Raw genomic sequence first — 11,779 nt, forward strand, 5'->3', positions numbered from 1 at the left:
GGGGAAGGGGGAATGAACGTCAGCAAGCTGTTCAAAATCTACTCAGCTCACAACTGCTCAAAATTTTTCTTCACTTCACCCAGTTGGGTATGGGTACCCAGCAACAGGCAGCGAAAGATTTTATCAGTTTGTTAGTGCCTAAGCACTTAGTTGGCTGCTCGCACTGTATGCTGCCTGGGAAGCTGAGAATGGTTCTGAGTGATCTAGGGTCTGCTGGGGTAATACTAGTAGTAGAGAGCATAGAGCATGCTGTAATGGGTGGTTGGCAGGTGCTCTGGTGTGGTCTACTCCTTTCCCATCTAACATCTATCCTCTTTAACCCTCCTCCTTCTTTTTTCTGTTTGTTATTCTCTTGTAGCACCTTTAATCTTCAGCACTTATATGACATAATTGTGTTACAAGAACTGTAAAACTCTTTCTAAAACTAAAACGCATTATATAAATGGAATTATTATTATTCATTATTATCTTCTGGAAGTACAGTCAGACCTCTCCTTCAAAAAGCAGAAATATCACAAGACACCCACCAGTAGACAACGGAGAGAGGTTGAAACGAGTTGTGCTTGATGAGGTCTGAGACGACTTGCTCCGTTTCCCTGCACGCAACGCCGTTGCCAATAGCAACCGTCTCACACCTAGAGAACAAGAGTACAAGTGGGGGTTTATTGTTCATGAAATATATATGTAAAATTGAGCATCAAATTAGAAGAAAATAAGTTCACAAATGCATCTCCAGAGCCAAGAATGTACACAAATGACCAAGGCTACATTTCAAACACCCAATCCTCAATATCACGAACTCAGTGCTTTCTTGTTGTATCTCCATTTGTAATAACAGTGAAAACAGTACATAACAAAGAGTGAGCTTAAGAAAAAGTCACATTTTCACTGTAAAAATAAAATGGAGATAGGACAAGAAAGCACTGACGTTGCAATGTATTTTCAGTCAAGCGTGTAGCTTTCACAAGCTGGAGGGAAAAGCAATGTTTCCACTGTAGCAGGTCTACTGTTTAGTTTTAGTTGTAGTAAAGTATTACAGCGCTCACAACTGCATTAGAACATATGAGCGCCAAGGGGTGGATGTCAACAGAGAAGTCCTTATTACAGGGAATCAGACTTACTCTGCTCACCTCTCTAGCTTCAACAGCACAAAGTCTGCTTCGACTATCAAGGCACCCCGCAAATAGCAGGTCACAAGAGTGTGACAAACATACAAAAGAAGTAGAGGAAAATGACAATAGTAAGGATTAGGAAGGAAAAAGCAGCAGTTCACTGTTGTAGAACAGGCAGTTATGAGTGTGACATGATGAATCAGCCCATTTACAATTCTACAGTGCATGAACGAGAAATGTCCCCCCTTTGGGAATGGCCTAAAGACACTTCAGTCAGTGGCACCGCCCCGGGGGGTATAACAGGTCCACATCTGGCCAAACTGCTGAGACATTGATACAACACACAGGTCATGGGAACACAAATACTAAAAAGAAAGAAAACCCAACGAAGTAATCAGACATAAATTGATTTATAAACCTAACATTTTTGTGTGTTTAATTTAGTCCAGTTTTATTTTGTATTGATGAAACAGGAAATGTATCTCATAAGAAAGTAGTATTGATACACACAAACACACACCCACATACAAATACACAAACACACATATATGCAGTTTAACATCTCAAGCCTCATTCCACAAGACCACCACCTCATTCCACTCACCTGTATGTGTTGATCACACCTGTGAGTTTATACTTGTCACTTATAGACAGGTTTAGTTGAGTGAAGCCCTTCGAAAGGTTGAAAATACAGAAGGATGGAGAAAAGTGGTAGCCCAATCACCCTTGGTGCCTTAACAGTCACCTGGACTAAGTGATCAGTGAAGTAACGTGTCACTCACCTGTATGTGTTGATCACACCTGTGAGTTTGTACATTCCTCTCACCTGTATGAGTTGATGACACCTGTGAATTTGTACATTCCTCTCACCTGTATGTGTTGATCACACCTGTGAGTTTGTACATTCCACCCACTTGTATGTGTTGATGACACCTGTGAGTTTGTACTTTCCTCTCACCTGTATGTGTTGATCACACCTGTGAGTTTATGTCCCTTATAGACAGGTTTACAGTTGAGTAAGCCCTTCGAAAGGTTGAAAATACAGCAGTATGGAGAAAAGTGGTAGCCCGACCATCCTTGGTGCCCTAACAGTCACCTGGACTAAGTGATCAGTAAAGTAACGTGTCACTCACCTGTGCGTGTTGATCACACTCGCGAGCCTGTACCTCTCCTCGAATTTATCGGACCGGTAGTCGTGCAGATAAGCGACTCCTGTGTGCAGAATCACGCCCGTGGAGGAAATGACGGCAAACTTACAGCCGTTCTTAAACCCGGGGTCAATGCCCAAAATAGTTTTCTGTTTGACAGGAGGAGTCAACAACAGCCGATGCAAGTTGGACGTGAACACGGATATAGACGCCTTCTCCGCCATCTTGGTCAGGTCGGACCTGAGGGGAGAATGGAAGTTGAAACTCGTCAAGTTTCTAGAGACAGAATCATAGTCCAGAGAGTACTAAACAAAATGAATACTTGATCATGTTAAAACTATTCTTTGTTTTTCGTAAGAGTTTTACGGCACTCGCAACACGATAAGGTCATATAAGCACTGAAGATTAGAGGCGTTACAAGAGAGTAACAAACACAAAAAAGAAGGAGGAGAGACAAGGATGATAGATGTTTGATAAGAAAGAAGGAGCAAACCACATCAGAGCGACCGCCAACCACCAACCAAAGCTATTCAAAGTATTTTTTTATGAATTGATCATACAAAGAAGGAAGACCCCTGCAATGTGAACTAGGGCAGGGAAAACAAAAACAAAACAATACCGAAAAATCTCCTCCAAAATTATGACCAATCAAGACAATACTTCTAAATATTGCGTCCTATTAAAGACAGCTCCTGCCAGAAAACTTGTAAAACTGGTATGCACTTATTTGGATGAAACTTATCAGAAAGACAGAGCCAACGATAAAAACCCTAGAAAAAAACAAACAATATGTGAGGCAGCGTGGTGGAATAAGGCTCTCGTCAATTTTTGGGCATGTAGAGTTATTGGTTTCATCTTAAAGCTTGTTCACTTGTCTTTATTTGGATTAGAAAAATATCTATTTTTCTTAAATACAAGTCGAGATATTTGTGAATGAAGGAGGTAGGGGTCACCTGTTTTCAGAGGTAAAATTAGTGAGAAAATGGCAGCCAAAAGATTAGTTATTTCCTTAGCATAAGAGTCTGTGGTAACTGAAAATTTGAGAGCCTGAGTCCACCATGCTGCCTCACATTTGGTATTCCACTTTCACAACAAGGAAGGACATGTTTCACTTTTGTACATTACAACAAGGAAGGACATGTTTCATTTTGTACAGCACAGAGAACCTCGTGTGGCGTATGAGCGTAGGTTCTATCAGCCGGTCGTACGCGTCCAAAACTGCCATGCGAATCAGGGACTGAAAATCTGGTCGTGCTATTCTCCGGAACAGCTTCTGCAAGCAGCTGTCGATAAATCTCTGTTTGACTAGATCCGGGATGACAACTTTCACTGCCAAAACGTTCAGATCTTCTCCTCTGTTCAGTGCAAGAATCTGAGAACAAAACCAGCCAAGCTTCAGTTCAGCTCATAAAACTAATAAAGTGTATTTTCATATCGCCCACCCCATTGGTGTTCTAAACGTTTTACATCAAATAAAATTTTTTCAAAAAGTGAATTGTGTTAGGATAACACTCTGCACAAACACACAAGCACATGAACACCCTTCTCTCTCCCCCAGACTGCTGCACAAACACACAAGCACATGAATACCCTTCTCTCTCCCCCAGACTACTGCACAAATACACACACACATGAACACCCTTCTCTCTCCCCCAGACAGCTGCAAATGTGATAAATCACATTCTGTGCTGAAGACAGAAAAACAGTAAAACAGTGACACCTTTCAGATTTTTGTCCACAACTAATTATCTCTACATAAGCACATATTTATCATAGAAATTCTTCTATAGCAGCAAAAGGAAAGCTGCTAAAGTTAAGTCAAGTACTCAGCAAAAAGTAACACCCCCTCCCCCCTCTCTTCTTCCTTTCCCCAAAAAAGATATTTAAAAAAAATCAAAATACACTATTAGTATTTCCATGACAAGTTGACAAAGTAACCACATAAACATCCAAACTGACTGCTCAAAAACATTCAAACTGACTGCTCTAAGCGTGCTGTGAAGTTTTGAGAGTTACGCTTTGACTTACGCACCTGATAAGGCTTGGCTGACTTGACAGACACTCTGAAGTCAAAGTATTGCTCAAACTTGTTAGCAGCAGAGTCGTTGTCCTTCCCAGGGCCAATCGCTCCCTTGGTAGACTTACTGTCCTTCTTTGTGGCATTCTTAGCCTTAGCCTTGGCCTTTGAACTCTCCAGCATGACATTCAGATTGTTGCACCTGTCACGGTCAAACAAAGACAGAGGCATCACAAACAAGGTACATCATGATTCTATTAGTCATTAGTACAGCAAGCACACTGAGGAGATTCACAATAAATGGGTCACGGTCAAACAAGGACAGAGGCATCACAAACAAGGTACATCATGATTCTATTAGTCATTAGTACAGCAAGCACACTGAGGAGATTCACAATAAATGTGGCACGACGTGCAGGAATCAGATGCTCGTCAATTTTTGGGCATGATGAGTTATTGCTATCCCCTTAAAGCTTGTTCATTTGCCTATCGTTGGATGAAAAAAATACCCATATATCTTGTACAAAAGCTGAGATGTTTGCGATTGAAGCAGGCGGGGGTAGTCTGGTTTCAAGACAAAATTAGCGAGAAATTGGCCTCCAAAGTTTGGTGACTTCCATAGCTTGAGAGCTGTTTGAAACTGAAAATTTACATTTTTTGTGCCTTTAATCCTTTTTCAGTCAAATCCCCAGAGAAATTTGTTTTTAAATGATAAAAGGAGTTTTGCCAAAAAAACCCAACAATTCTATAAAAAATTGCCAAACCGGAGGAAAAATGCTGATATCTTTGAAGTCATTATTTTGACGAGAGCCTGATTCCACCACCATGTCTCACAAATGCTACTTCCCAGGAGTTTCTTCTTCAAGATTTTAAATTAAGAAATAACAGCTTCATGGGATGTAAGGTTATGCATGAGGGTTGAAGCAGTTACCGACAAGTACCCCTAAGATCTTGCCAAGAACTCAGTAAAAAGAGATCAATAGGTTTTTCAGAGTTGTGTTACCTTGGAGCATGAGTCACACTTTGTACACAAAATATGTTAAAAAGATAATAAATAATAATAAATAAATTATTAAAATTTTTATTGATCTCGTGGGGAAATTTGGGTTACTCTGGCAAATATACATACATACATACATAATTAGAAATGCATACATACATACATACATACATACATTCATACATACACACACAATATCACACTAATACAAAACAATTGTACAAACATGTCATTGCTGGCCGCCACTGCGCAGTGTCCTGTGTTATAAATATCAGGAAGAACCTGAGAGTCCGTTTTCGTTTTAGTAGAGGTTTTACGGCACTCGCAACTGCATAAGGTCATATGAGCGCCAAAAGATTAGAGGTGTTACAAGAGAGTAACAAACATAAAAAAGAAGAAGGGGAGATAAGGACGATAGACGTTTGATAGGAAAGAAGAAGCAAACCACACCAGAGCACCCGCCAACCACCCTGAGAGTTCAAAGAGCCAGTGAGAACAAAGCAGTGTATACTCACAGCTCTCTGGCCACGTCCATCATCTCCTTATCCTTGGACACGATGTCAGCTACGATATGTTTGACACCTTTCTCCACTTCCCCAACAGACTCAACACCTGAAAAACGAGTCAGTGACGGAAAGATTCGATCTCTTCCAACTTTATGGCCTTGGCTGGAAAGGGGAAAAACGAGTCAGTGACGGAAAGATTAGATCTCTTCCAACTTTATGGCCTGGCTGGAAAGGGTAAAAACGAGTCAGTGACGGAAAGATTAGATAGATCTCTTCCAACTTTATGGCCTGGCTGGAGAGGGGCAGACTGAGGGAACAAACTTATCTCCTGCTGAACAAAGACAAAGGGAAAACCTCAGAGGTACATACTTTGGAAAAACCATACTGTTAGGTGTGCTGACAAAATTAGTTACTTCTCGCGATCCAAGAATGGAGATGTCGGCTGAAAATCAACACTGGGGTCAGATTTATAGATTTTTAGTTGATGCCATTTTGTTCAAGTCTACCGTGTCTTTTATCATTCCATACTTACAAATTGTACAAACTCCACCTATTAAGTTGATGTATCCATTTCCATGGCTAAAATCTGAAAGAAGAAACTCATTTTGTCAGCACAACTGACATATTGTTACTGCACTGGTCAACCGTTCTTGGTCAAGAAAACAAAACTGTTGAGAAGAGAGAAATGACTGTGTCACTGTCCCTACACACAGTCTTTTCTTTCTTCTATTCAACATTTAGAATTGGAATTTGGACAAACTGTTTCCAGAGCACATGCAACCAGTATTACAGATGAAAAAAACTACAGTAACATTTTTTTTTTTAAAATTTTGATCTTGGGGTAGCTAAACAGCAAACAAATATTTTTAAATTAATGAGGAAAAAAGCCCCCCACGAAACGACTCTACCAAAATTTTGAAAATAAAAATAAAAGGGAGAAAGCTGGGAAGTCAAAGGGCTTTTATTTTCATTTTCATTCATTCTTGCGGTGTAGTCGCCACTGGGAAACTGAAACTGAAATTTTGGCTTTTTCCTGTTTTCCCGTTTGGAGTGGGAGCATTGAAAGTAACAACAGAAAGCACAACTACAACAGCTTCAAAAACACTACTTAAACACAACAGCTACAAAAGCACAACTTAACTACAACAGTTACAAAAACACTACTTAACTACAACAGTTACAAAAACACTACTTAACTACAACAACTACAAAAACACAACTTAACTACAACAACTACAAAAACACAACTTAAACACAACAACTACAAAAGCACAACTTAACTACAACAACTACAAAAGCACAACTTAACTACAACAGCTACAAAAACACAACTTAACTACAACAACTACAAAAACACAACTTAAACACAACAACTACAAAAGCACAACTTAACTACAACAACTACAAAAGCACAACTTAACTACAACAGCTACAAAAACACAACTTAACTACAACAACTACAAAAACACAACTTAACTACAACAACTACAAAAACACCACTTAACTACAACAACTACAAAAACACAACTACAACAACTACAAAAACACAACTACAACAACTACAAAAACACTACTTCTAAAGCCTTGCCTTTTTCGCCGGGCCTCACGGCAGACGCCAAGTTGACAGTCTTGCCAGCGAGTAGCGCTGTAGTCATGTCACCGAGTCCCAGGGCTCTGGCTCTCTCTGCGTAGCTGCCTTTATGGCCCGGCTTGAAGGGAGCATACTGAGGGAACAAGCACAAAGTGTTTTGGAGGGCAAACAACACTACTTTAAATAACTATCGTTATTAAAAAAAGCCTAGGTTTCACAAAACTAATGTATCTGTATCTGAAAAAGACACCATCCAAATTTATTGCTGGCTGCTGTTCATGTGATTAAAAACCTTTTTTTCGTATGCTGGAGTCCTGTAACAACTCGTGACAGTTTTCTGGACGTCAGAGTGACAACAGGAAAAGAACAAGCTACACGTTTCCCTGAAATGCTTTTTGGTGAACGTTTAATGAGTCAGACCTTGGCAGAAGCAGAGAAACAACTCTTGAAGCTTGGGTTCAGGAGGAAACACGGGAGTATTTTAAAAATAAAAGAGAATGTACTCTGATTGAAGGAAAAAAAGAATGTGGTGTAAGATAGGAGTGGCACAATTAGACTAGATGATCATAAGAACATACACGAGTATGATTTCGATTTCATTTGGGATCAAGGGCTGGATCGGAAAAGTAAAGTAAAGTAAAAGTATGATTTCATTTTTATTTAAAATAGAGATGAGGAGTGAGAGCTGTGAGCAAGCAAACTCCTTCATATCGCCGACCAAGTCTTATTATAAGGTTGTGGGTTACACCACTTTGTAGTGAAACCTTTTTTTCCAAGTACTCACCAGAGACTCCACTTCCAGAATGGAGGTGGACATTATGAGGGAAGTCTCCAGATCCTCTGTCATCTTCCCCAGCTTGGAGATCGCTCCATGCACATTGTGAATTTTACTTTCCACCGCCCTGGAACAAGACACAGATACATATATATAGATCTATATATGATCACATCATTAACATGTTCGAACATACGTCTTTTTTCAGTACTCATTTATGAGTTGTTGTTTTGTTCATTAGAAACCCATTTGCCTGACTCATCAAAGTGAGGACTATCCACTGGAACATGTTGCTTTTTTTCTCTTTTACAATTTGCAAAAAAAATTTTTTTTGAAATTACGTTAATCAATTAACAAACTGCTAGTTTGACTTAAATAGCAAGCAGTTTAAAACTGGCATAGCCTCACTTACATCTTTTCAAGTAGGCCTATATATAGTCAACTCAAGTTTGTGAACAGCAGTCAATGAATTTAGATACATGATAGGTTAAGCTACTGACCCATAAGTTAGAATGCCAATATATGTTCTTAAAAATGGGCAAAGACTAGCTTAAGGATGCTAAGCAAAAGACTTTCTAAATATTGCAGGGAAGTGAAAATCTCTACTACCAGACACACAATTTGGTATTCAGTTTTCAACTTTTTGGAAAGCTTTTGAGTAGAACAAAAGAAGATAAATCCTCAAGTTAATGATTCACTCAATGAATTTAAAACAGAAACAAATGCAAATGCAGTGCAAGGCAAGGCAGACTCTGAAGTCAAGCGCAATGAAAATACCTGAGCTCATCCACCTCAGAAGCAACTTCTCGGAGAGTATCTGGAGTCATATTATCCGTCTGGTCTTTTCTGTATCGAGCGATAAAGGGAATTGTGGCTCCATCGTCAAGGAGGTCAATGACGTTCAAAACACTTTGACGCCTAAGGTTCAGTTTTTGAGAGATCAATATTGACGTGTCCCAGTCTGGTTTGACGTCTTCAGTTTTCATTCTGCTTCTGTTACAGGCCATGTTGGCAGCAAGAGCCAAACTTCCTGGACAGGGAGAAATAGGAGACATTAAGAAAAAAACAATTTTCATGAGAGCAAAGCGTAACAGCTTGGTTGTCTCAGTCTCAGCTGGATCATTCAGCTATTCAAGTTCCTAAGTCATTCTTAACTCAGTAAAAGGATTGCTCCAGGGTGAAGGGACGTCATATTCTTGTGTAAAATTATGTAATATTGAAATGACGCAAAATAGATGATAAACCAAAATGAGACACATCAAGTTGTTCTGAAAGCTATTTTCAATTAAATAAATTTTGCAAGAACACAACACTGGAGTGAATGAATGAAAAAAATTGTATGCAAATATATTTTTTTAAAGCAGTGGAGGAATCAACCACATAAAAAAAGGTAAATTTTCACTTTCACTCCCTCATACACAGATTCTCTGCTTTGGGGGGGTGAAGTTTTGACCATTGCTTGTGATCAGACAGGTGACCCATGGTTCCACCACGCTACCCTCTGTCCCCCCCCTCCCCCTTAAATTCGTCCAAATTGCGGAAAATAGTATGCATTATAATGTTCGATTAAAAACCATCAAATATTTTAAAAAACCTATTGGGCCTAATTTGCGATGGAAATAAAGTAGATATTTGTGTTCAGCGCATCAATATAGGCCCCTATATCTAATAAAAAATGGACACCTAGGCCTAACTAGTGGCTAAATCATATGTGTGATGGGAGGAAAAGTAAAAGATAACAAAAAACCCACCAAAACAACCTTTGGCCTAGATCTAAGACCTACTTCAACCACATTACAATACAAGAAGAATTTAGAATAGAGAACGAGTTCCTTACTCAGTTTAGGTTATGGTCCAATAATCAATTACCAATGGTTACTGGGTTGATAGTGAAAGTAAGTAAGAAGCAACTATTCAGGTGGTCCAGGGACGGCTAGACTCTCAGTCTAGCCGTATTTAAGTACGGCTAGCCACTTCGCTTTAGATAAGATATAGATCTCTAGATATAGATCTAGATATAGATCTATCTACTAAATGAAAATGGCAGAGAGATTAAAAACTGGAATGAAACTCAACAGCTGTTACTGCTATTGCTTTGAAATATATAGATATCTAGATTCTAGATTCTAGATCTAATCTAGATCTAGATTTAGATTTCTAGATCAGATTTTAATATATTATAATAACAAATAATAAAATAGTTTTTAAAAGGTATAGACTATAGAGGGGTGACTCGGCGATCGATCATCGGTCCACTTTTTGAAGAACAACTTTCTTGAAGAAAAACGCAGTCGCAAACATATGTTGGAATAAAGAAAAAACACGTACTGATTTGGAAATGAGAAACTATAGTCAGAGTCTTATTTAAAACGAATTGTTCACATTTGAAGTTTGAACATCGCGGAAGCTGGGCCGCCGTCTGTTTCTAAACACGTATGTCTGACATTTTGCAGCAGTGACTCTGGTAGCACACAGCAGTAAATACTTTCTCTGACAGTAAGAAAATCAGTCGGTGTTTTATCAAATCAATTTCATAATAATCTCGTTGATCCAAATTGTAGGCTTCGTCTGAACAACTGTTCTGTCACTGATATCGGGATAATAATATTCAAAATTTGAGAGGATGACAAATATTTTGATTATTTCATTATTTATTTCTGTTGATATGTCAAAAGTAAAAGAGCTTTATGCTACATTTTTGTCCTCTTTTGTGTTTTGTTTCGTCAATAACTTTCCTGCATAAGTAGACACATTTTTTATATGTTAATTAAGAATTCTAAAAAGTAGAATGTTTTAGAAGGAAGACATTGTTCGTCAAAATAACAACAAGAACATACTTCGCCGTGATACATACAGAGGTGAGTCATTACTACTGTGTAGTCTGTATAGAACCTTCCTTCTTTTGTTTAACTATCAACACCATAGCAGTTTTCACGACCACTACGGTTAGATCTACATTATTTGTAAGATTCTCTTTCGCTTCAGTTTGACAATTTGCCAAGACCAAACATACCGATTTGCGTCTCAGCTGACTGCTGTCAAAACGTTTCCAGTTCCAGCCTTCTACCTTTGCTGTCTCGACGATAGTTTACTCCCAGGTTAAAAACGAGATATAATAATATATGTTATAGGTTGTATTGTTGAAATTGAGTCAATACAGTTATAATGTAAAATGTGTATAGTGTATGTATGGGCAATGGGTCAGTCCCCGTTATTTATTGCCATTGCTAGGAGACTGAGAGCCGAGCCCCCCACCCAAAATCATAGTATGGATTAAAAATAATAAAATAATAGAATACTGTGGGATGGTGGCTGTTACTAGATCTAATCCATTGAAATCTTAGGTGTCTGTATAGTTCAGTTGTATTTTTAAATATTTTACAGTGGGTAATTCAGTTGAAACTGCCATGATATTTAGGAGGGTCTCGGTGACCTGATATATGTGACCTGATCCTGATATGTGACCTGATGTAAGTTGCAGCACCTTGCTAAGGTATTCGCACTTGTTTTTCTACTGTATTGGATGGGCCATTGAAGTTCAGACTTGGATATACCATGCCATGTATGGTCATAACCTTACTTTATTTTATCAGAGAGGTCTGATTTCTGTAAAGTTTAGGCCACCTCTTT

General features: G+C 38.8%; 1 protein-coding gene across 2 annotated transcripts in view; it reads right to left on the reverse strand.

Moving 5' to 3' along the window:
* The window catches only part of LOC101863824 (S1 RNA-binding domain-containing protein 1), a gene marked incomplete in the record, with an annotated part of 21,949 nt that extends 11,331 nt beyond the window's left edge, over nucleotides 1–10,618 (reverse strand). Inside the window, 9 exon segments of one of the 2 annotated variants that reach the window (XM_005101435.3) lie at nucleotides 528–635; nucleotides 2,246–2,500; nucleotides 3,427–3,632; nucleotides 4,293–4,479; nucleotides 5,793–5,889; nucleotides 7,372–7,507; nucleotides 8,159–8,276; nucleotides 8,927–9,179; nucleotides 10,478–10,618. In XM_005101435.3, coding sequence (XP_005101492.2) covers nucleotides 528–635; nucleotides 2,246–2,500; nucleotides 3,427–3,632; nucleotides 4,293–4,479; nucleotides 5,793–5,889; nucleotides 7,372–7,507; nucleotides 8,159–8,276; nucleotides 8,927–9,156 — 1,337 coding nt within the window. 2 annotated transcript variants of the gene reach the window in all.
* Nucleotides 10,619–11,779: the final 1,161 nt, after the last annotated feature.

The sequence above is a fragment of the Aplysia californica genome, unplaced genomic scaffold (genome assembly GCF_000002075.1).
Source record: "Aplysia californica isolate F4 #8 unplaced genomic scaffold, AplCal3.0 scaffold00282, whole genome shotgun sequence".
NCBI lineage: Eukaryota > Metazoa > Mollusca > Gastropoda > Aplysiida > Aplysiidae > Aplysia > Aplysia californica.